Source organism: Hirsutella rhossiliensis, assembly GCF_020360975.1.
Source record: "Hirsutella rhossiliensis strain HR02 chromosome Unknown scaffold00012, whole genome shotgun sequence".
Taxonomy (NCBI): domain Eukaryota; kingdom Fungi; phylum Ascomycota; class Sordariomycetes; order Hypocreales; family Ophiocordycipitaceae; genus Hirsutella; species Hirsutella rhossiliensis.
The window spans coordinates 739,369-764,275 of NW_025408678.1; the positions used below are offsets into that span (position 1 = coordinate 739,369).

At 60.5% G+C, this 24,907-nt stretch overlaps 4 protein-coding genes across 4 annotated transcripts; 2 read left to right on the top strand and 2 right to left on the bottom strand.

Annotated features, from left to right (window-relative positions):
- Nucleotides 1-14,526: 14,526 nt before the first annotated feature.
- On the top strand, nt 14,527-16,807 carry HRG_09295 (cell pattern formation-associated protein stuA; the record flags this gene model as incomplete). Its single annotated transcript, XM_044867766.1, has 4 exons — nt 14,527-15,181; nt 15,245-15,377; nt 15,442-15,842; nt 15,936-16,807. The coding sequence occupies 4 exons, from the start codon at nt 14,527-14,529 to the stop codon at nt 16,805-16,807; spliced, it is 2,061 nt and encodes a 686-aa protein (XP_044717026.1).
- A 1,143-nt stretch (nt 16,808-17,950) lies between these two features.
- HRG_09296 (central kinetochore-associated domain-containing protein) lies at nt 17,951-20,182 on the top strand (the record flags this gene model as incomplete). Its single annotated transcript, XM_044867767.1, has 1 exon — nt 17,951-20,182. One exon carries the CDS (start codon nt 17,951-17,953, stop codon nt 20,180-20,182), a length of 2,232 nt encoding a protein of 743 aa, XP_044717027.1.
- Nucleotides 20,183-20,961: 779 nt separating this feature from the next.
- Nucleotides 20,962-22,066, bottom strand: HRG_09297 (amidohydrolase domain-containing protein; the record flags this gene model as incomplete). The annotated part of the gene is made up of 2 exons (XM_044867768.1): nt 20,962-21,359; nt 21,418-22,066. The coding sequence occupies 2 exons, from the start codon at nt 22,064-22,066 to the stop codon at nt 20,962-20,964; spliced, it is 1,047 nt and encodes a 348-aa protein (XP_044717028.1).
- A 1,306-nt stretch (nt 22,067-23,372) lies between these two features.
- Nucleotides 23,373-24,359, bottom strand: HRG_09298 (GTP-binding protein EsdC; the record flags this gene model as incomplete). Its single annotated transcript, XM_044867769.1, has 2 exons — nt 23,373-23,580; nt 23,632-24,359. 2 exons carry the CDS (start codon nt 24,357-24,359, stop codon nt 23,373-23,375), a joined length of 936 nt encoding a protein of 311 aa, XP_044717029.1.
- Nucleotides 24,360-24,907: the final 548 nt, after the last annotated feature.

Here is a 24,907-nt window from a genome sequence, read left to right on the forward strand (position 1 = left end):
CGCTCGACGCACTTACACGAGCAGCCCCCAGTCCGGGCGTCTTTCCGCCTCGGATATCATCAGTCAGTTCAACAAGGCCCAGCTCTCGCCCAGCTCTATCCATCTTTCCATGAGGCTTTACGTCCCCCATGCTCACTCGTCGCGAAGCCAAAGCCCCCCTTCTCACCATCCTCGTAATATATACGTAAATGCCACGACGCCACGCCACGGCGGTACGGGAAGCGCCCTCTTGTCACCCCCACGCTGCCTACCGGGGCTCTGACGACTCCATGGATCCAGTGGAATAAAGGATAGAGTAAATTAAATTATATCCAGGGGATATGTGAAAGCTTGGGTGAAAGACGAGTACACAGTGCTGTAAACAAACCCAGCCTTCTTCTTTTCCCCTTCCTCAGCGTACAGTACATCCGCCTTTCCACGTACGGGAGGCCCGAGCCGGCCAATCTCGCCGGCCTCGACGCCGTTTTTGCTCGTCAACCGCGTGTATCAAGTAGCTGGTCATCCCCAGCCTCGTGTGCTCGTGATTGGGCTCGACGCCGGCTAAGGAAAAAAATCAAAACAACTTCGGGTCCCCATGATTCATGATTCGACGCCCGGCAAACCTTGAGATTCCGTGTGTATCGGACCAAGGCAGGGCCCGCGCGTGGGGGTGGGATTCTCCTTCCAGCCCTCCTCATCCTCCCCGGTGAGAGCGAGCCACCGGACTGACCAAGCATTGCGTCCCGCGTCGTCCAATGGCTCTCGTAACCCAACTCACACCATCGAGCCCATTGGCCGGGCGGCACGCTTACAGACCGATCACCTCCCCCACTTGCCTCGTCCATCAGGCCCGGGATTCGAGCCTTCCACGAGCCAATCGACTCCCTGGTCTGCGTGCAGCATGGCCGGTACGCCGTCTTACAGTGCTGTCGCGCACATGGTGGTGGCGTGGGTAGGCGTTGTATACGGAAAGGTGTGGTGTGCGGTAGAGACGTGGACGGCTTTCATTGGGCTGATGGAGCTTCAGCGGACGACCATTGCCTCGTTGCTCATGTGGCACCACGTACGAGTAGGGTCCTACCCGTCTCTTGCGCACGGTACGGTTCAGTATCTCTCAGGGGGATGCCCTCCAGCCCGAAAACCACACAGCGTGCAAGCTCGGGCCGCTGATAAGCCGCCTGTCTCTCTGGTGGCGTTGGCGGCGCCTCGGACAGGCCCAGTCGACCGCTTCTCGACACGGCGGGGCCCGCGCTCGAGGCAGACGGGGTGGACGTCTTGGCATCAATCCCATACGTCACCTGCTTTCTGGTGGGAGGGCCGAGGGAGCGACGAGGGGGAGAGAGAGAGAGAGAGAGAGTCCGAAAGCACATGCCTCGCCAACACCACGACAGAGTAAAGACAAAGGGCCCGGGGTGCGAGGTGATCCATGGCCCAAGGCCGGGGTACTTTTGACGAGCCCCCATCCAGACGGATGCACGGAAGGGAGTGGGTACGACTCCACGGCAACGCGTACGGCGCTCCGGAGGCTTGCAACCCTCTTGTTGGCGCGTCCACCCGGCGTCTTGCGTCGGCGGACGGAAGCCCAAGCTCGCATCCGGCACCGAGAGAGGACGGGAGGGCTAATGTAAGGACCTACCAAACCAGACCACCCTTCTCCACCGAAAACTGTCGCTCGTGCGTGGACCGCCAGAAAGTCGTCCCGCCCGTCTCGGGAACCAATGGGGCAAAGGTTGGCTGACCTCGACCTCTCCCCCGCCGCGCGGGAAGGCCTCGGCCCAAGGGCGGCGCCCGACTTTGTCGTCGTCGCACTCGCACTCCCTTGAGTTGACCATCCACGGTCAATTCTCTGAACGGCTCAGCAGGGACCCCTGCCCGCGGTCAATCGACCACGGCCTAGGGCGTGATTGGCCATGTTTTACACTCACATAGCCGCTGTGCATGGCCATGCAAGCTGCTCCAAGCCAGCTTGGCGACCCCCCTTCTTGGCTACCAACGACGAGCACAGCAAAGACGGCCGGTTGGAGCCCAAGTGAGTGCTGCTCTGCCGTACAGTATAGTACAGTACAGCACTGCCGTCGTCGTCTCCCCAAAGAGCACACGGGCGGTCTCGTGCAATGACAGCCCGATCCGGTAGCCACGTCGAATCAGGTCGGCTCCTCGCCATCCTTGGAGCCGGACGGATAGCCTGAATCTGACTGCCATGATTTCAGGTTCCGGGCGCCTCCGTGTCCCCGAGATGACAATGCGGGTGGTCAGGTCCCACGGGTCGATCCAACCAACGTCATGGGACTCCCTCTTGGTCACACGCGAGGTGCAACAAGTAAAAAAAGCCACAGCCATCCCATTCCAGTTAGGAGGGCAGAGTGGAAGAGGGATGTTGAGCTACGTGGTTCAAGACGGGCCGCCTGGCGAGCCGCACCCTGCATGACGTTGATGAGCTTGGTTGTCGGTGGGCAAGCCAGCCACCAGTCCGAAGCAGCAAAGCGGCTCACCTTCCGACTTTGTGGTTGCCACTACCAACGCGACCCCAACACGCGCGCAACACGTAGCCCTGTCGAGTGTTTGTGGTGCTGTTTTGGTATGGAGAGAAGAGAGCGCCGTGCTACGCGCGGGCGGCAGGGCTTGCAACGGCAAGCAGTGGGCGAAATGGGCCTCGATGGATCGGACCGGTCAAGGTCCAAGCCGCATCGGCCGGGAGTCCTGCAACAGCGGCCCGGATGCAACGATGGGATAGCAGTGGCGCGGGTCGACGCCGGCCGCGAGCTTGCCCCCGTGTCGTGCGAATGGGGTGTTGCCGGGCGACCGATCGGACAGAGGTCATGCGAGATGGCTTTGAGAATGCTCGCTGGAGCACGTCGTACGAAGCAAGTGCCGTCGAGAGGGCGAAACGCACTCCGGCGGCTGGGGGCGGGCACGTGAGCGCAAAGGGCTGAATGTCTCTCCGATAATAGCAGCCATCCTCCGCAGAAGCGCTTCATTAGGGTTTTGGAACGGGTGAGACAGCAAGCACATGCCCGCTGGTCTGTCAGGCAGGGCTCGTGTGGCTGGCCATGTGCTGCTCGTTGAAACGTGCTGGTTCAAGACACCGCAGCCAGTTGTCAAGCCTTGCTGGGAATGCGAGACATGACGAGACGTGCCGTTGGTCCATGGCCCCTCGAATGGAGCACTTTTCTTTTTTTGATTTGTCTTGCGGTGTCGCGGATCCCAGGGGAAATCCACGGGCCTCCCCTTTTTTCCTTCCATGCCCTTTCTTCTTGTTTCTTTTTCCGGTTGCCTCCTCGGAGAGGCGGACGGGGTTGGCTGGAGAGACTCGCCAGCCCCCGTCGTCGTCATCGTCATTGCGGCGGTCCTTTGGGAGTGGTGGTTGTCTGGCTGCACGGATGCGTCAGGGCCGGCGCAGTAACACGTCAGGGAAGGCTTCTAGATGCAGGTGCGAGGCAGCGGGACGCGCCGCGTGTAGTCCGGGCATGTGAAGGCGACGACACTGTATAACCTGAAGCTGCCGTGTCCCGCATGTCCGTGGCAGATGCTGACGGTCCGTCATCGAGATGGCCCGGCTGCTCGGGGTCGCGCAAAGGCAGCAAGACGCACCGCCTCGGCGGGCGAGACAAGATGGAAGAGATGCAAGTTGTCGAGGCGGTCAGAGACGAGGCTCTAGCAGGTAGGTACATCGACGCAGTACCTGCAGGTACCGTGTGCGCCTACCCGGTACGTGGAATTGAATTCTCTCGACAACTCTGTCCCTCCGCACTCACGACGGCACATGCAGCAGTCGGACTGGACCGTCGAACTGGACCGTCGAAATGGACCGTGGTCTTGTCGGTCTTGTCCAAGGAGCGTGCGGTGCGCCGACATCGGCATTTAGCGCTCCTCCGCATCAGCCCTTGCGAACCGCCACTGCGGCGGCGAGGCGATGCGCGCGGTTGGAGCAGCCAAGACACAGTCAGAGACAAGGCGGACGGTCATGCCAGATCTGCCGGGACCCTGGTCGAGCTTTTTCTCCAAAGCTGCTTGCCGGACTCCCGGCCACCCAAGATGGATGGATGGATGGATGCACTGCACTGCACTGTACGTGCATGCATGGATACATATGGGTAAATGTAGGCTCAGAGTCTGTCAGGACGGGGTACATGAGTTCACGCGCATGTGAGCCATCTCGACCGCCGAGAACAGACGCGGTGCGGTGCTGAATCAGGTTTGCTGGAGAATGCCCTTCATCAGCACGTCTCTCGTCCCTGCAGACCCAAGACGGAAGCACGCATGGCCGGGCAAAGGGAGCGGGCATGGACCGTCCGCTGAGACAGGGACCTTGCTTCGCAAGCCCCCAGCCTTCTTGGCGGTGTAATGCTTACCTCTCTGCTAGCCATCGTGCTGTCTCAGCTCGCGCCGCCGAGCCACACTGGTCGTCTCGCCGCCTCGAGGTGGAGATGGACCAGGGAGCCAAGGGAGACGGGGTGCTGCTTCTCCAAGAAAACTCAGTGTTCCACAATGTCTCCCTTCGGGCCCTTGGGAGCCGTGGCCGATGTCCGGCACGATGCCACTGGCAGAGCCCATTTCTGCCTAATGAGCCGCTACCCCGGCTGAGCTGCTCGCGTCGTCTCGAGGCCCGGTCCCACTGGACTGTGTCTGTGTCTATGTGTCTGTCCATCTGACATGACACCACCACCTGCTCCAATGGCGACGGGAAGCCTGGCCATGGGTTGAGGGACGGCCTGGCCGCCATGGCAGCTTCGGCCTGTACCCGTAGTCGACTCGTATTAAGCTCGTGGACCAGATGCACGCCACATCCAAAGGGAGGGTCCTCGCTTCGACATACTACATGCAGTACAAGAGCCATGCACACGGCCAGAAGTACCGGCTACCGCCCGCCTTTTATTAGCTCTTGCGCGTGCATGCTGTACTCCGGACGTAGGTGCAGACCAAGACACCACACAGCCCACATGCACAGGTACAGTACCGTAGACGTCCTGGAAGATCGTGGGCAGACGGTGTGTGTGCTGTAGGCATATGCAGCAGCAGCCCGAAGAGAACTGCCCGATGAGCCCCCCTTCCCTGCAGCTTACATACCTTACCTCCTGTACATACAGACGTGCCCTTCATGCAGAGACTTGCTCGCCATCGTGCAGCGGCCCCGCCCATGTCGGCCTTGATCGTCGGCCAGGCACATGAAGACATCGGTGGCAGAAACCGTCGTCAGGCCCGGGCCGGGTCGAGCTCGGAGACGAGGAACCTTTTCGAATGGCCTGCCCCGTGTATACGTACTTACATACATACATTCGGAGTAGGTACCTACAGAAATACCGATATATATACACACTCCGTACAGATTGAATGGACCCGGTGACTTTGACCAGGGGCCCGGCAGTCCCGGATAGCAAGCACGGCTCGGCGCAGGTGTTGCAAGACGCCGGTGATAAGCTGGCCCTACCGGTATAGCAGAATGGGATGATAACCTTGTCTAGTGGCCTGCACATGCCAGCCAGTCAATCAGCATCGGAATCTCGAAAGGTGACCTGCGCCAGGATGGAGCAAATGGGGGGAGTGGGGGTTCTCAGTCCACACACGGGTAAACTCTGTATCACCAGGCAGTTTGAGACGATCATCAATATCACGTAAAGAGATAAAAAGGCCGAAGCCAATTTCACCCGCAAGGTGCACTTGCTTGGCTCCGACGGGCGACCGAGGCGCCGGCTAGGTCGGGGTGGAAAAGGAGCAATAGACTAAGGTAGGTAAGGTAGGTAGGTAGTTACTTAGGTAGGTACTGTACTGCTAGGCTAACTGGCGGCAAGTGGTCGTCGGTGGAAACTTACCCAACAAGGTAAGTCAGATAGTGTAGGCACCGGCGACACGAGGGCTGGCCCTGACCAGAATGGTACTTGTCAAACAATGCGGCCAGTATGAACGAGGCAGGTATCTCGCGGTGCACCCTTCCATAGCAAGGCAGGAAGCTGTAAGCGCCCGTGCCTGCCCACGCTACGAGGGTGGATGCCCGTTCGGAAGGCGCCGCCCTACTGAAATGGCCTGTCAGCTAACTGTACTGCATGTACATACAGGGTGAGGCTGGTCAAGGCAAAGAGCGTGCCTCGTGTTGTCTCGCTAGCTGTCGGTCCCGTCATTTGCTTCAATGTTGGCCGTCCAATTTCCTCGCCTTCCGAGGCATGGATGCTTTTTCGGAGATTCGGCAGGGTGGGGAGAGAGAACCCCGTGACCAACCTGTCCGCCCCGAAGTCTGAGTCTCCCGACGATCCTGAAGCTTTTCTTCCTTCCCGGACCCTCCCCATGTACAGTCGCATTTCCAACCCACAACTCGCTTGTCTGGGTCTTGGCATCAGGAGTCTCGTCACCGCGGGACCAACACCAAACCAAGAACGGGAAAAAGTCACGTCAGACAGGGGGGAGGGCTTGCGGGCGCTTGCCTGGGGCCGTTCTGCGTGCGGTTGCATTCTCCTTGCCACGGCAAGCGCCCTTGCGGCTCCGCTCATTGTCCAGGCGGGCAATCCCGCGCGCGGTTTGCCTGGCAGAGCCATTGACGTAGGCGTTGCGACTCTGCTCAGCCTCCGGGCCGGGCGCCAAAAAAAGTCCGAGCCCGCCTGGGCGTCCCGAACCTGTTGGTCGATGTTGTAACGCCAAGCAGTACAAATTCTGAGTAAGTCGAGTTACAAAGTACTGTATCCGTATGTACAAAGTATCGATGGAGAGCCGGCGGTCTATCGTATCGTTGCCGGGGCGCGATATCGACCGGCGACCCATCTCGGCGGCCGACCTTTGTAGTACAACCTGAACCACCCCGGGCGCCTGTCGAAATGGCCAACTAACTGATGATAATTGCAGGCCCGGCTATACAATCCCAGGCAAACCTAGAGAATTGCTTCACAGTTAGGGTGGAACGCCGAGGCGGCCAGCGACGAGGGCGCCCATCTTCAACGGCCGCCCCCCCTTCTCGGGAAAGGACATGCTCGCCTAGCTACTTGTGGCAGACGGGGACCCATCAAGTCAGGCCCAATTCGGTATACGGCCGGTCTTCAACAGGCTTGTTGCTGTTGCCCGTGAGGCAAGTCGGTTCTTGACCGGGCCCGGCCGGACGTGAACCGCCCTCCCCGCCCCTCGGGCGACTCCGGGACCAGGTGGTTCGGCGCCTGTCCCACGGAAGGCGACTGGCACGGCGCTTAGCATCGCATCGACGAGGATAAACAAAACAATCCACCAGAACGGGCGGTTGGCTGGCCCCCACCCACCGGGCCCTTTTTTTCATCAGGGAATTTTACTCCGTCCTAACGTATTTCCGGCAAAGCCAATGAGCAGCGGCGCAAGGTGGGTTATTGCTATCATGACATATGAACTTGGCCCGGCGGGCTATAGCCGTGTTGGGTTTTGTCTAGAGGAGCGAGATGGAAGTTGGTGGGTGCTGAACAAAGAGACGGCTGCCCAGATCACTGACTGCACTGATGTAAGCCGCGGGAGGATGGAGGTGGGTTGAGCTCGACAGCAGAGAGAGCTGTAAGGTACGCACGCTCAACCGCTGGTGGGAACTGCTGCAGCCCGGATCGACGCAGGTACCGCAAGCATGCCACTAGAAATATTAGAAGGACGCTGTCTGGTTGCTGCCAAGGAGAGAAGGTTGGGACAGCAAGGCGAGGCAAGGCAAGGCAAAGGCAAGGTACACACATCTGTGCGCCCACACGCGTGCGTCTACAGACAGGCACGCTTGTGACTTTGGTGATGCAAAGGCAAAGTGTATGCCTGCAGAAAGCCACGAGAGCCCGGAGATTTGGTTTCCGTTGGCAGCTGCAGCTTCGTTTGAGGCAACGACATCGTTGGCGAGCTCGTCGTTTGGCAGACCAGGCGAGCGAGGAAAATCCAGAGCGCCAAGCAACCGCAGCGAGGGCACCTTTGTGTGCGTTGTCGACCGAAAAAGGACACTGCATGGAGCTTGTGCGTACTCTGATCCAAGCCCTTTTTCCTTTGAGGGAGCTTCCGACCCGACTGTGGGCCGGGGTTCGTGCCGGAGGTACCTTTGGGCGCCCGGGACCAGGCGGCCCACCGAGTGCCTGCGGGGGGGCCAATGTGCCTGCGCGGTACCTCGGCCAGGGCTCGGGCACTTTTCCAGGCAGGTACTACTCGATGACGGGCCGCGGCGCCAACGTCTTTTACAGCTCGAGGCACTCGACACATGGACGCTTGAAGCACCGAAGCCACCGTGACTTGCCATTGTGCATCGTCCTTTCCAATGTATCCAGTACTTCGAGCTACGGCTGGCCAGATGTATGTACGAAGCACTGATCGACCCGCCTCGAGGTCCATGCCCTGCTATTCCCGAGTGCCTGGGCGGAGGGAGGGGGGCGTGGTGGGAGTGGGCACGTGTACCTGCTGTAGGCACTGTAGGCACGGAGCCATCATGTAAGGTAGTATGTATGTATACAGGCAGAGAGAGGGCAGTGGTTTCGCGGAGCACCAAGCGTCGAAGCAAGGCACGAGCAGCACAGCACAGCACAGCACAGCACAGCACAGCACGGCAAAGCGAGCAAAGCAATGCCGAGCCAGGTGCGCCCGTCCTCGTGTGCGCGTGCGTGCGTGCGTGTGCATGTATGTATGTATGTGTAGTGTGCGCGCGCGTGTGTGTAAGAAGGGGATTGGGAGGGGCAAGCGAGAGAGAGAGAGAGATAGAGAAAGAGAGAAAACGAAAGAGAGAAAAAACGAGAGGAAAGAAAACGAGAGAGTCGAGGGGGGACGAAGCGACGGCAGAGCAAAGCATTGCGGCAAAAAGCCTTCTCCCCCCAACAAGACAAGGGCAGACAGAGGAAAGGAAAAGGAGCACAGGCCGACCAGAGGCTCCGGCTCAGCCGTCCATCATCCGTCCCCCCCCCTGTAATGACCGGACCCTGCACTGGCGGCCCACCCAGCGAACCGCCAGCACATCGCAGAACAGCACAGCACACCAGCCAGCCCAAAAGTACAGCGCACCACGGCCACTAACCGCCCATGATTGCCTCTCGCCTCGCCTCGCCTCAAATCGATCCATCAGCCATCCTGGTACTGCGACGCTGTTCCACCCACGCCGCCCGCCCGCGCCGTTCGGCACGCCCCCCCTCCTTTCTTGACCTGGATATTTTTTCCTCTTTGCAGGCGGCCTTTGGCTGGGCTGACCCCCCCTTCTCCCCCTTCCCCCCTTTCCCCCTCCCCTTTCTCCTCTCCCCACGCGGGGTGTCTGCCCGTCCGCCCGTCTTCTCCTCTTCTTCTTGCTGCTAGCCTTTCTTTCCCCACCTCTGGCCGTGCGTGTGTGCTCGGTACATGGCTCACCAACCACGACGGACGGCTTTTGGCGAAAAGGGCGCGGCGCCCAAATGTGGAGCTGCTGGGTGGATGGCTGGTGGCCTGCGCGCGGGAGACCGACGAAACGATCTCGCCCAACCTCCCTGGCTCTGGTGCCTCCCCCCTGCCACAGGTAACGGGGAATCATTGGGTGATGGCGGCTCAGTCGACGAGCAATGAATAAAAACACAACAATAACAACAACAACATCATCATCATCATCATCATCATCATCGTCAGACAATGCCCCGACCCCCGAGAGAGACGGGCGGGAGGAAGCAGGCGGCGGCGAGACAAAGAGACTCCAACAATGGACCGGGCCCGTCATTGATTGACATGGCCCCCGACTAACGTACTTCGGGTAAGGCGAGGCCACCTATAATTGTCCCGTACCTAGCTGCGTAGATGTACATGCATTGTGTCTCTTGTATCCGTACTTGGCGACGCGGTCCATTGTACATGCTCGAGCGGGTGGAGAGGGGACCGGACGTATCCGTACTGTAGACGGGACCCATGTCGATGCGGCATGTGCAACCCAGGCCCTTGCTGTGCTTTGGAAAAAGGGTTGAGCAGCTCCTTCCCCCGTTGACGGCAACTTTTTGTGTGTACTGTACTCTACTACATGTATGTACAGTACATACATACCCGCAGATGTCTGGACAGTAAGGTAGAGGACGCGGTTGTTGCTTGGCCCTTTTCCACGCACAGGCAAAGGCAAAGGCCGTCGCGTCCCCTGCCCATGACCCTGTTACACCCGCCCATACGAATACGCGCAATGTACCTATACAGTACATGCCGCAGCTGCTCGGCACACACAACAGACGCAGACCGCACGGCGGGCCGGACATGGGCTCCCTTGTTCACCCCCCAGGGCCCAGGCTGAGGGCGGTTCGGGCGACGAGCCAAGAAGCTACTACCGTGCCGACGGAGAGGCCATCCATCACATGCTCTCGAGAGAGGGTCTCGAGACATGTACAACACACACTACGTACGTACAAGGACGCTTACCCGGTCCGTACCTGAGGGGGCAGCAATATCTACCTAGCAATAATTCTGATATATATAATATATATAATGGTGAGCGGCAGGTAGAAAGAGGGAGAAAAATAATGGCGAATCCACTCCGGCTCCGTGTCGTCCGCTCCCGCTTTTCCCAATCTGATGAAGCCATGTAATGTAGGTGAATGTACGACGCAGCCATGTACAGTACCCGGCCGCCCAGTACCTGAAGGTACCTCGTCCTCGTCCGGCCCGCCGCCTCCACCACCAGCGGCTTGTACTAGCGACCTGGCTCCTGAGCTCCATGTACAGCACCCTGGCCATGTACAGCACCCTGGCCCGGTCCCGTTGAGCTGCCTTTTGGCCCTCACCACCAAAAAACAAAAACCTTGCGCGGCAGGCCCTTTCTTCGTCTTCACGACCCTCTCTGCCGACCTCCTACTTTTCTCCCTCCTCCTCCTCCTCTCTTCCTCGTTGCTTCCCTGCTCCTCCTCCCGCCCTGGGCCCCCTTTCCGCTCCCTGTGCCCGATTTTTAGTCTCCCTGTGCACCTTACCGTACTTGGCAAGACTCCACACGTAGACGCGTAACACACCATAATACACACAATTGGCGTCGCGGCAAGCAGCCTCCTGGTACAACACCACAAGCCAAAATAACTCGTGATAACCACCCACCTCGCAATACCACATCGCGTCTGCGCAGCTAAGTTTCCAGAGGCACACAACCGCCACAAAGCAGCTAATCAAACCGTTCTTTTGTCAAGATGCTTCTCCAGCCCCGCCAAACAATATGCCACTCTTTGAGACCTTTGACGATGCGTTTGACGAGCTCCAGCGGCATGCGCGCTGCCAAGGCTACGCCATAGTTAAGTTCAAGCCAAGCAACTACGAACATGGGCTCCCACGCCGTTACGACATCGTATGCGCATGCGGCGGCCGTGAATACAAGTCAGCCTCGTTAGGACTCCGGAAGACTGGCACTAGGCGGACTTCCTGCCCGTTTAGAGTCAGGTTGTGCGCCTGAAGCTAGAGGAGGCCTCTGGCGAGTCTCTGTGATGTGCCCAAGGCACAACCATGAGGCCAATAGGGCCGGCGCCTTCCCAGAATACCGGCGCCTTCATCCACATCAACTCCAGCAGGTTAAAGATTTATCTCGCGATGCTGGCTTAACGGCGCGGCAGATCCTTCTTGCTCTTCGGGCTAAGAACCCGCGGCTACTTGCAACAGAGCAGGACATCGCGAATATCTGTGCCCGGCTTCGTCTCCGGGAGCTTGGGGCACATACATCCACACAAGCGCTTATTGCCAGGCTCGACGAGGAAGGTGCCTTCCATAAAGAGCTACTTGACGATGAGGATCGCTTCTTCTACCAGATTGTGGGCCTTGACCCTGCCTTGCGGCTTTGGGCACAACATTCACACCTCATGATGGCCGACGTAACGAACAACACGAATAGATATGGCCTCAAGCTGCTAGAGATCAATGGAATCACTGCCTTGGGCTCTATCTTCCCTGTGGCTTTCTGTTTAATCCCTTCCGAAGACACGAACGCATTTACCTGGTGTTTTATACAGCTTCGCGAGTGGTTACAGTCAAAGGCAAGGCTAAGAGGCGAGGCTGACGGCAATGCCTTTATCCCACACGTTATCATCACGGACTATGACGCTGCTGCGCGCTGCATTGTCGGCTACCTTCCCGGACTCGCAGCTACAGGTCTGTACGTGGCATATCATGAAGAACATCACTACAAACGCGAAGAAGCGCTGGCTTGGCGACTATGACGATGATGACCCATTTGACCCGCCGCAAGAGCCCCAAGACGATGAAGACCCCGGGCGCTCTGCAGCTACCGGAGCCACTGCCGGAAAAAGAGGCCCTGTGCCTTCACAACAGCCTTCCGGTCCGTAGTGTATGCCCCGACCGAGGACGAGTTCAACAGCCGCTGGGGCATCGTCAAAGGCGCCTTCTCAGACCAGCACATTATTCTTAGGTATGTAGAAGAGATCTGGATGCCTGTACGAACACAATGGGCGCGCGCTTGGGTCTGCCGTTACCGCAACTGGGGCCACACAACGACCTCGCCTTGTGAATCCCTTCACTCAAGCTCTCGCACCTTCCTTCGCAACGGCCAGTCGAACCTGCTTGAATTATATCATGCCTTGCAACTACAAGCCTCAACCTCACGAGAACACCATGATCGGACCGTTGAGCGCGAATCACGACGGACTCGCGACCCGTTCCGGCTACCATTATATGAGGATGCCGTCGAGAAGGCGTCATATCGGTCTCTCGAGCTTGTACAGAAACAGGCACTAGCCGCCTCGGCCGGCCTCCTCAAACCACAAGAGCGGCCACTTGGGAATGTGGGAATAGCTTCACTGCCCAATACGGGCTGCCCTGCAAGCATATTATCGCCTCGTACCTCCAGGTCCAAGGGAGGACTAGCCGCAAAGTTATAGCTACAAGACCCTTGCCCTTGAACTTGTGGGACAGCCACTGGCTTCTACGGCAGGATCTTGCCGTCACAGACCCATACAGACGAATTCGCGATCCTCGAGTCATTGCCCGGCGCCGCAGACCAGCCAGAGCCATAGCCTTTGCACCTGTGGCCACGACTGCAGCCGTTGCAACAGCCGCTGTAACTGCACCTGTGGCCTCGTCAGCAGCGGCAGCAGCAGCTACCCCACCAGCTTCGCAACAGTCACAGCCTCGCGGGCAACAGCAACAGCGGCAGCCAGTCTTGCAGACAGTGCTTTCGCGGCTTGAGGCTATTGGCAACTATCTTGGCATTGGGCCGGCTATAGCTTCGTGGTCGGTGTCAACACCACAAGCCGACATCGTGATCCGTCAAACGCCTACACAACCGACCTCATACCAGCAGCCGCAGACTTTCCGGCGCTCAGAGTCTGCCACCCAACATGCGGCGGCTACCCTCCGCCTTCGAATATCACGAGCCGCCGCGGCCGCCGCGTCAAGGAGGTTCTCAACGGGGGCATCGCGAGCGCCCTCGTCTCTTTACCCTTGGGTCCTCGACCCCTCTTTCTAGCACCCTTACATCAGTGGAAGGAGGATTCATGCCGCTCCCGGCTTCGCAGATAAGTAACGCTACAGTTAGAGGAAAGGGGAACGCTCGCCACGGCGGAAAAGAGGCCACGCAATGCGGCAGCCGTATGAGCTTGTAATGCGGCTAGAAGATATGGAGGAAATGTGCGAATAGCTTCAAGTTCATAATGTTCAACGCAAGACTCTACAATCCGTGACTACCTTCTAATTGGTGTGTTGCACACACAAATGCATGTCTTGGCCGATTCGCGATGCTTCTACCTAATACGGTAAGGTGCACAGGGAGACTAAAAATCGGGCACAGGGAGCGGAAAGGGGGCCCCCGCCCTGTGGCCAGCCAGCCTCCTCCGCCCCCCCTCCTCGTCCCCAATCCTTCCCCCTCACTGCCCCTGGCGAGCCGCGAACGCCCAAGGCCGGTCCGTTCAAGACGAGCGACGAGCTGAGAAAGGAGAGAAAAAAAGGTAGGCAAGCCAGAAAAGGTGTCTTGGTGCCGCCGCCCGCACCACCCCCCTCCCCAACGTGTGCTTCGAGCTGCTGCTGCTTCGTCTTCTCCCGCTCTTCTCTGCCCGCTGCCGCTTGTCATTCCTCACATAGAGAGCTATACTTGCCCGCCTGCCTGCCTGCCTTCCTACCTGCCTACCTACCTGCCTGCCTGCCTATCCACCACCACCCGTGTGTGCTCGAGCTCGACATCTTGGAGGGGGGACGCAGCTAATCGCCTTTTTTACCTTGGCATCTGCAGTTTATAGTGGGCTGCTGCTGGACCTCGAGCTTCCAAACAAACGCAATTCGCTGTTTGTCCACTTCATCCTTCCATCGCCTCGCCACCGCCTGTCCATGCCAAACGCACCCGCGCCGCCTCCTTCCCGTCGTCCTGTTTGAGCAGACCTTGCCGTGCTCGAGACCTGCAGCCAGAACTGCATCTCTTGCTGCAACCCGCCTTCGCATCCACCACCGCGCCCCCGTCCCTGCCTGCCAGCTGCACCTCGGCCGCCGCTCTCCATCACGACGCCCGCATTGCCCTGACAGCTGCGTGCTGTCCGCTCGTTCCTCGTCCGCCCTGCCCAGCGCACCACCGGAAAGCTGGATCTGCCGTCCGTCTCCCAAGTGCAGACCCGTGGACTCTCGTCGGACGTACCCTACCTCAACGCCTACGCCGCCCACCGCTCGTCGTTTATGAGTACCGACAGATTGCCGTCGCTCCCTCTCCCTCTGCCGAGCCAGGCATACTCGTCGGGGGCCTCGTCGTCTCGCGTCAGCTCCATTGCCTCGTCAATCGGCTCGCACGCGGGGTCTCAGTCGTCCTTCACCTCGGCCACGTCGTCCAACGGGCCAAAGACGCCTTCTCCCACCCTGCCCGTCGGCGTCATCACCGCTCCGCCCACCACCATTGTGAGCTACGACGCCATGAACCAGGGCGCCGACATGTACTACCCCCAGCACATGTCTGCTGGCCAGCCGCCGCCGCCCCAGACCGTCACCTCGGGCGGCATGACGCACTACCAACAACAACAGCCGCCTTTGCTGCAGCACGGCCACGCCCAGTACTCCAACCCGGCCCAGTATAGCCAGTACGGCTACACGAATGGCCTGACGTCGCCCCCCACGGCCCAGACCGTCTCCAACCCCATGGGCGCGCCCCAAAACGTCTTGCCCCTGCCCGGCGTCGGTGGCCACGGGCCCATGCAGAACCAGTACGCCGGCTTCGACACCACCGGCCAGCAACCCCCTCCGGGCATGAAGCCCCGCGTCACCGCCACCCTCTGGGAGGACGAGGGCAGTCTGTGCTTCCAGGTCGAGGCCCGCGGCATCTGCGTTGCCCGTCGTGAAGGTAGGCTGCGTCGCCCTCAGTTGCGCGCGCCAGGTGTTTTGGCGTGCTGACTCGAGCTCCTAGACAATCACATGATCAACGGCACCAAGCTCTTGAACGTTGCTGGCATGACCCGAGGTCGGCGAGACGGCATCTTGAAGAGTGAAAAGGTTCGCCACGTGGTCAAGATTGGGCCCATGCACCTCAAGGGCGTCTGGTATGCGGATATCCCCTCGTCGTATGAGACATCGTGCGGACGGTCGCGTGCTGAGACAAGACAGGATCCCCTATGACCGAGCCCTCGACTTTGCCAACAAGGAGAAGATCACGGAGATGCTGTACCCGCTCTTTGTGCACAACATCGGAGCTCTCCTATACCACCCCAACAACCAGAGCCGGACAACCCAGGTAATGGCCGCCGCTGAGCGCCGAAAACAGGAGCAAGGACAACTGCGAAATCCACCTCCGCCGGGCCTGCCCTCGATCCAACAACACCACCACCACTCAATGGCGCTCCCCGGCCCGCAGCCGTCGCTCCCGTCTCAGTCCAACATTGCCCGCCCGCCGCTTGACCGATCACAGACGTTTCCCACGCCGCCGACGAGCGCCTCGAGCGTCATGGGAAGCATGGGCGCCTCCGAGAGTTTCAACTGGCAGGGACAAGGAATGAATGGAGCTCATGGTACGACTCCCGCCCCCCCCTTTGAAAACTGCCCAAGACCTTGGCACCGAGGCAAAATGCACGTCGACGATGGCTAACGACCGCCCGCACCAGCCACCACGCCACCAGGCACCGCCATGACTAACATGAACTCCTACTCGTCGGGCGCGCAAGCCTACGACGGGTCTCGCCAGATCTACAGCGCCCCCACGTCTCAGCACTCGCCGTACCAGACGTCGACCAACGGCACCCAGGATCGCATGTACGCGCAGTCGTATGCTAAGAGCGAGATGGGTCCGCCGTCGAGTCGCCCGGGCGGGCATCAGGGCGAGCAGCACGATAGCAAGCCCCCCAACGGCATCATGGCGTCAGAGCAGGCTGCCCAGCACCAAGCTGGGGACGACGAGGCCGACCACGAGCATGAGACCGAGTACACGCACGACAGTGGCGCCTATGACGCCTCGCGTACATCGTACAACTACACGGCACCCGGCGTTGGGTCCCTGGCCGGCGACGGCAACATGCCGTCCGAGATGACGGGCTCGCCGAACCATCCGCCCGCTTCGGGACGGGCCACGCCGCGGACGGCGGCGCCTCACCAGCCCTATTACCCGCAGCACACGGGCTACAGCACCCCGCCCCGCGTCCCGTCATCGAGCAACCTCTTCAACGTTGCGGGCAGCGACCGGGCACAGCACAGCGGAGCGTCGGGCGCCGATGTCTACGCACCGCCGGCCGACATTGCCGGCTCCATGAACAACAGCTACGCCCCGCAGTCGTCTGTCATGAACGGCTCGGCGGGGAGCCTGAAGAGGGGGCGCGACGATGACGACGACGACATGTCTCGATCCGCCAACGGCGGGCCCGGCATGGGCGGCCTAGAACTCAAGCGGCGAAAGACGCTGATGGAGTCGACGGTACCCGCGCCTGTATATGACGCCCTGAGCCGACCTGCCTCGGCCATCGCAGCACCCCCGAGGCGGTAATTTCCATGACGCCCCTAATGCTTGCCCGAACGCGTGCGGTCGTGGCGTGGTCCGCTGGGCATCGAGAGCAACGCCCGGCGGCCGCCCACAACACGGCGCTCGTGGTGTAAGAAGACGTTCCTTGTGTGCACTTTCTGCTTTGGTTTCCATCTTGACGCCGAACTTACCTTCGCCTTGCTCTGGTCTTGTATTCGCAACCGCCACATTGGCAAAGACCCTCGCGCGTTGACGAGCCACGACCGACGATTACATGTTACTTAAAGGATGCCTTGTCATGGATGTACATGGCTGACGAGTCACGCTTTGCATGGATGGACTTAATCATGGAAAGAGCGGCTTTCGGCTGTTGCTTTGGGCGTTTTCACTTGACAGCTCTGAGACACGACACGAGTGCATGAGGAACAGAAAAAAAGCACTGCTGGCCTGTTACGATTCTCAGGCGGGAAACGATGAGCTATCTGTCGACCACGCGACCTGCCTCTCAACTAAGTCCGAGTTCTTCCATTGTCGGAAGATGTGTTTGGAAAGGAAGGAGATAACTGGAAGAGCCCCTGATGATGACCTTACGACCTTGATTGTTTCCTTGCTTATTTCCTTGCGCCTTTTATTTGCGTCTTTACAAAAGCGCCCCAGATGGTGTACTTTGGACATGCCATGTTATCAGGTAACGACTTACGAAATGACCAATAAAAGCGATTGAAGACTTGCCACTGGCCTCTTGCTCGGTGCGATGCGTGTATGGGAAGATGAGCGTAGAGGGTGATGTGAAAGCTCTTTGCTGTGCGAGGACAGCTTAGTGGCACATGGCGTCCACGGCATTCATTCCATGCCTCGTGCATGCAGAAGCTGGAATGCCTTTGCCAGAGACAACGGCAGCATTTCATAGGTCAATGATGGAGACGGCACGTGCTGGTTGCCGGGCCAACGAGTAAACATACAAATGTGGGTCCCATCAGCTACGGCTCCTATCCCTCAGCTCTTTCCTCAGTCGAGCATGGCGTCGACGGACCATGTCCATTGTTGAAACTGCAACGCGACGCACAGCAGAAAAGCCATTGTGACTGAAAGCCTCGCGATCCATCTGCCTTGTCTCGCTATTTCGTCGTGTTACCTGCCGGTGGACCAGAGCAGCATCGTCCCCCAATGGCCTCGCCTCTGACGGCGGCACCTGAGGAGGGTGTCTCAGATTCAACACCCCAGACGACGACGACGACGACGACGACGAGAACATACGAAGACTACGAAGTGCGCACACACATCAAACAATCCAGCAGGTCGGGCAGCGAGACGTCGGAGCAAGGCTCGTCGCCGTTTGTGTCGACCGTCCACGAGACCAGCACGTCGGACCAGGAGAACGTGTCGCCTGCCAAGGCTGCTAGGCACAGCCGCGTCATGTCCGGCACCGAACTATCGCCCTTGAAGATCCTCGCGGAGCAGAGGAGCTCATCCCCCGAGGCTGCGGGGACGCGGAGCCCCAGGAAGATGTCTCCGGAAAAGCGGTTTCCCGTCAAAGTTAGCAGCGGCGCGGTGCCAGAAGAGACGCCGAGGACGATGCGGACGGCGCCCGAGCACATGGTGACCATGGAGCAGGCGATGCGGGAGAACGAGGGGCTGAAGCATGCGATTGAGATATTCGAGGATGAGCAGAGTGTCTTGGCAGAAGGAGACGAGGACGAAGCGCGGGACGGCGCTACGGCTACGCTCAGCGCTGACGCGTCCCGTGTCGAGATCGACGAGGAGCCCTCGGGACCCGACGACACCATGGTCAGCACCTTCAGCACCTTTTCAGCCGTGCCCAACCTCACCATGTTCGCCAAGCTGGGACAGAGCCCCACGAGGCTCGCCAGCCTGGGCATGGCTCCGGCAGCGAACCGCGATGGCTCGCCCTTGCGGCCGGCCCAAGCGCCCACGTCTGCCGACCCGAGCAACACGACAAACCTCTTGATGGACTTTACTGAGCAGATGAGGTTCCCCCACAAGTCGCCCGCCAAGCGCGGCAACGCGTCCACCATGCATGCCGTTGCGGCGACGCCCAACCGCCAACTCGCCACCCTCATCGACTTTGACATACCGCCCATGCCGACGCCGCGAAGTGTTCCCACCATCACGCCCCGGGAGCTTGAGTCGCTCAAGTCGGGCTTCCTGTCCGAGGTTAGCTCTCTGAAGGCGTCGCTGAGCGGCAAGGAGGCGGAGGTGCAGTCGCTCAAGACGGCCGTCGGCGATGCAGAGAAGCGGGTGGGCGAGTCCCTGGAGCAGCTGCGCGAGGCGCGCACCCTCAAGGAGCAGCTCGCGGTGGAAAAGGAGAACTGGGAGAGCAGGGGCCGCGAGATGGAGAGCCTCCTCCGAAAGGTCCGCGAGGAAATCGTCATTGGCCAGAGAGAGCGCGACGAGCTGGAGCGCAAGCTCGAGGAGAGCGAGAGGCGCAGGGAGGCGGCCGAGATCCTGCACCAGGAGGCCGAGAGCAAGATGGCGGGCATGCGGGCCGGCAAGGACAACGGCGGCGACAAGGCGTCGTCGTCGGCGTCGTCGCCCAGCAAGGCCAAGAGCTCGGGAGCCGACGTCGAGGTCGCCGTGGAGCGCGTGGCGCGCGAGCTGCACGCGCTATACAAGAGCAAGCACGAGACCAAGGTAGCGGCGCTCAAGAAGTCGTACGAAGGGCGGTGGGAGAAGAAGGTGCGGGACCTCGAGGCGCGCATCTCGGAGCTGTCAGACGACAACGACAAGCTACGCGCCGGGCGCGACTCGACCATGACGAGGGTGGAGACCGGGGCCGGGGCGGCCGAGGCCGAAGAGCTCCGGGCGGGGGCCGTGCGGGACAGCGCTGCCATCCAGGAGCTCCGGGCCGACGTGCAGCGGCTCGAAGCGGTGGAGCGGACGGTGAGGCGCGACAACGACGAGCTGCGACGCATGTTGGAGCTGGAGAGGGTTGAAAAGGGGGAGCTGGTGCAGCTGGCGGAGGAGATGATGAGTATGCAGAGCTTTGTCGGGGCCGCTTCGCAGCAGAGGCAGCAGCAGCAACAACAACAACAACAGCAGCAGCAGCAGCAGCGTCGACAGTCTCCTCCCCAGCCCGAAGGCGCTGCTCCCACCGCGGTGGCGCCGACGGCCATGGGACCCCCAACGACAACGACAACGGCCAGGACGCCTCGCATGCCGGCGACGGAGGGCCCGCGCAGCACCATTGCCCGCGGCGTGTCGGGCCTGCGCGCGCCGGGATCGGGCCTCCGGGCTCCCCACGAGCGGACCAAGAGCGGCGGGGCCGGGGGCGGGTTGCCGCGGCCGGGGACGGTGGCGGCGCGCAGCGGCATCATGAGCTCGATTGAGCGGATGGGCAACTACCGCGGCGGCGGCGGCGGCGGCGGTCGTGCCGAGTAGGCAGGCGTGTAAAGAGTGAGCGGTCTTGCTGCCGAGGCTCTGGGCCTTTTTTTTCCCTGTCTTTTTCCTTTCTTTTGTTTGGGTTGTGGGTGAGTCTTGGCCTTGGGGACTGCGCGGCTTTTGCGTCTTGTCTGTGAGCCGCGTTGGAGGCGCTGTTTTTGCTGTTGCTGTTGTTGCTGTTGGCAATGGATGGCGGGCCTGCCTTGCCTGGGTTGACTGGATCATGCAAAGACGAAGACGACGACGACGACGACGACGATGAATGAAAAACTTGTCCTTCTTTTTGCTGGCTGCCGCGTTATGTTTGCTGTGTCCCTGGTGAAGCGACTGCAGGGAGCCGGCCACTTACACACGCATACACACACGGACCTGGGCAGAGATGGCTTCCTTCTTAGGCCGTCGGCTATGGAATGTATATACTGTAGATTGGCTTCGGGGAGCGGCGAGCGGACCTCCACCTCTCCATCCTCTCTACAGTCCGACTCGCGAGCGGTGCCTGCTTGGCGAGAGAGACTGGAGGTGTATATACATGTGTGTTTATGTGTGTGGGTATGGGTATGTACGGTGTATCGGGCTTGCTTGCTTCAAGGCTTTGCTCGTTGGCACCGACTGATGCATTCTGGGGCGGCGGCCTGTGGCCAGCTCAGGCCGCCGACCTCCCCTGACCCCCCGTATTCCTCCACGCCCGCCCCCGACCCTCACGCTCGCCTTCTAGATTATTAGGGATATCCCGACTCGACCCCCGCGCCGTGGCAGTCCTCTCTCGCGGCAACAGCGCCTCACAGCCCGTACGCCTGCTTTGCGGCGCCGCCAAAGATCATGGCGCGGTCGTCGTCGTCGAGCGTCGCCATCCAGCACATCTTTTCCACCACGTCGCGCCACTTGGGCCAGGCGTCGTCGCCGAGCCCGGCGGCGGAGCAGACGGGCCAGTCGCTGCCAAAGAGGATGCGCGAGGGCCCAAAGGTGGCGAGCACGACGCCGAGCCAGGCCACCGTCGACTGGAAGATGAGCGGGGCGGGCTGGGCGCGCAGGCGGTCCGACATCTCGGCGAGGGCGCCCGACAGCTTGACGTAGGTGCGCGAGGCCTTGCTGAGGGCGTACATGGCGGTGCGCCAGGCCGAGAAGGACGGGTCCGAGGTGACGTTGTAGACGGCCAGGTCGGGCTTGCAGAGGTGGTCTGGCGAGCAGCAGACGTTGTCAGTGCAGAGACGATGGAGGGCACGGCGCCGACCTACCCAGGATAAACGTGACCTTGTCTTCCTCGGGGACGCCGTCGTGGGCGCGGTCGACCATCTCAATGACCTCGTCGAGCTGCTTCTTGCCGCGGCGGCGCTGGTCGACGGCCACCTCGAAGACGAAGCGGCGGCGGCCGAGCAGCTTGAGGCCGTCGATGAAGTCCTGGTGCAGCATGGTGCCGTGGGGCTTGTCCTGCAGCAGGTAGCGAAAGCCCTTGACCTTGGGCCAGGCGTCGCCGGCAGCCTCGCGGGCCTTGTCGAGGTAGCGCTCCAGGACGGCGGGCCCGCTGGGCAGCGGCGCCCAGGGGATCATGGCGAGGCACAGGTCCGCGTCGCGGGGCTGGTGGCCCTGGCCGTCGCGGGGCTGGCCGAGGGCGACGCGGCGCATCCAGCGGACCTCTGCGAGGGGCTGTTCCCAGCCGGAGCCGTCGGCGGCGCCCGCGGCCAGGTCGTGCTTGCGGTCGGCCTCGACGACGACGAAGCCGAGCAGCGAGGGGGCCGAGGCGGTGGCGCGGCGGTACTGGTCGAGCGAGTGCTGGCCGGCGAGGTCATGGTCGGGGCCGCACCAGGCGAGGGAGTCGACCTCGTCGCCGGGGTAGAGGTGGATGTGGGCGTCGATGATGGGCAGGATGAGCTGGTCTTCGGCCATGGCGACGACGACGCGGGGGATCGTGCGGGTGCGGTGGTGTCGCGGTCAAGGGGGCAGCCGGACTGGTTTGCAGCCTGACTGGTGTAGGAGAGAAGGGGAGTTGGGAGAGAGGAAGTCTTGGGAGTTGCTGCTGCTGGTCGCTGGCTCGAGGCCCAAAGCGTATGCACGCTGTTGCCCCGCCATGGTCCCCTGAAATTGAGGGATGGGTTGAGGGGTCAAGGTACCGAGAGGGTGTCTTGGTGCTTGCGGGTTGGTGTGGGCGGTACGTGCAAGGTACGAGCGTCGAGTGCCGAGACTTTGTACTCGGTGAGGCTTCGGTACCGCAATGTATGGATACACACGGCGTACCCGTCTGTCTCGGACGAGCGTCTCTTTCGATAGACATGATGTGCCCGATCCATATTTCCATCACATACATGTCTCGCCAGTGACTACACTTACAGCACAGCCTCTAATTATAGCAAAGTTAGGACAGCCGACGGTGCGGAGCTGTCTCGAGGAAAGCGGCAGTGGGGGCCCCCAGCGGCAGTCCGGTGTACTCGGCAGTACCCGTACCGTCATGGTTCGAGATCATGTGACCGTCGTGGCAGAAGTCATCCGGCATCAAGACTTCAAGGCATCAGATCAACAGTCACGCATCACAGACACAGGAGAAGCTCGACTCTTCAAGTGGAAGATTCAACCGTCATCCTTCCACCGCGGGCAGAAGGTCCTTGTCTCTCGTCTGCCCTCTCCATCCCCACGACGCAATCCATGGCTAGCCCGGGTTGTCCTATCGTCAAGACCCAGGGCCACATCCAAACATTTGAAAGTGAAGAGCATGTCCATCGTCTGTGCTCGACAAAGGCGCTCCTCGCTTGTCCTATAATGCGTTTGCAGGCCCCAAGGAAACTAGACGCATCCATTGACAGGTAGGTCGAGAGATAGAAGAGCGACGGCGTAGACGACTTTCGACGTCCGCCGCCTCTCCCTGGCCTCTCTCTTCCTTGGTTCAGGAACCGACAAAGGGAAAGGAAGCAGGAAAAAAAAGATTGTTATCCCGCAGACACGGCCCGAGGCCATGCCTGGACGGAGGGCTGGCAGCATCGACCCATTGGTCGTCACATGCGCCACGGGTCAAACGTCGCCCTCTCCGAGAACCAGCTCGACGCGCGACGCCGCCCCGTGCCATGGAGTGAAGAATGGATGGCGTCACAGCTCGCTCCAAACGAGGTGATGACCAAAACCAAGAAAACGGGGAGCCACACCGGCAAGACTCCTCTTTTGCGACAATAGTCTCTCACGCCGGAAAAGCAGACACATGCTCTCAAGTGACGACGATGCCGTTGCGCCGGGAGCTGCGGCTCGCGTACCGGCTGGGCTCGAACTCATCCTCGCTGACGCCGCTGGAGCACGACGAGCTGTCTTCGCCGTAGCCGCAGCGCGAGCCGCCGCAGTCGAGCTTGACGCGCTCGCCCTTGCGCGTGATGCCGTAGCGCTCGCAGGTGCACGAGCTGCAGTCCGAGTTGGGTGTGCTGTAGCCCGAGCCCGACGACCCGGGCGACGACGAGCCGTCGGAGCGGTACGACAGCGACGAGCCCGAGGACGACGACGACACGGGCGACGCGCCCATGCCGAAGTTGGCAATGACGTACTGCTCGTCGTCGTCGAGGCCCGCGCTGCCGAAGCGCGCCGTGAGCTCCTCGAGGGCCTCGTCGTCGTAGTAGTCGGACTCGAGGATGTGCTTGGTGGCGTGCGGCGACAAGGGCTTGGGCGCCTTGATCTGCGACACGGACAGCGGCCGGCCCTTGGGGATGTCGACGGAGAGCGAGGCTCGGCTGCGCGAGGAGCGATGGCGGTCCGACGACGACGAAGAGCTCTTGCTGCTGCCGCTGCTGCTCGACTTGGACTTGTGCGACGAAGACGAAGACGACGACTTGGACGAGGAAGACTTGGACGATGATGACTTGTGCGACGACGACTTATGCGACGACGACGACGACTTGTGGTGCTTGTCGGCGGGTACGTCGAGGACGTTGAGCTCGCGGCCGGTGGTGGGTTCAACGGTGGAGGCGACACTGGGGTTGTGGGCGACGTGATAGCCGTCGACGATGAAGTAGTACCAGTATCGCTGGCCAGCCTCGAGGGTGGCGTTTTGGAAGCGAAAGGTGCCCTTCCACGAGCCCGACTTTGACGAGGAGCGGTCCTTGGACAGCGGGAGCTGGCCGACGTAGTTGTCCCAGGAGCCGAGAAGGTGCACCGTCTTGACGCCCGACGAGACGCGGAGAGAAAAAGAGAGCTGGACGGCCGACATGATGCTTGGGGTTTTGAGGACGCTGTTGGGGGGAGCTTGAAACGGGGCCCCTTTGGCGTCTTTTTTCTTCTGTTTGCCTTTTTATCTTGCGGATTCCTGATCCGGAGGGAATGAGAAACAAAAACGAATTGTGCTGGCGAGCAAGTCGGAATCCACGGGATTCTGTTATTAGGAGAAAGGGGGTGTTGTTGATTAAGCGGCGATGTGTCTGTGCAGGTGTTTGCAATGCGATGCCAGAGCGCAAAGAAAGACACGACAACAGCAGGTCACAGACCGAGGGTAAGAGATTCAGTAAAGCAAAAGTAACAATGGGCTGGAAAATAAAGGGGAGTGGAGGGGAAGAGGGTCTCGTCTCTCGCTCAAGCTGGCCGGCAGCAGGCAACGTTTGTGGATTGAAGGGGAAAGGTTGGGAGGCGATGCTTGATTAGAAGGGAGGTGTAGAGAACCAGCTCTACGGGGGGAAATGAAACAAACAAGGGGGGAAAAGACGAAGAACAGAAGCGTGGATTTGGAGTTGTCGAGACTTGCTGAAGAGGAAAAGAGGAAAA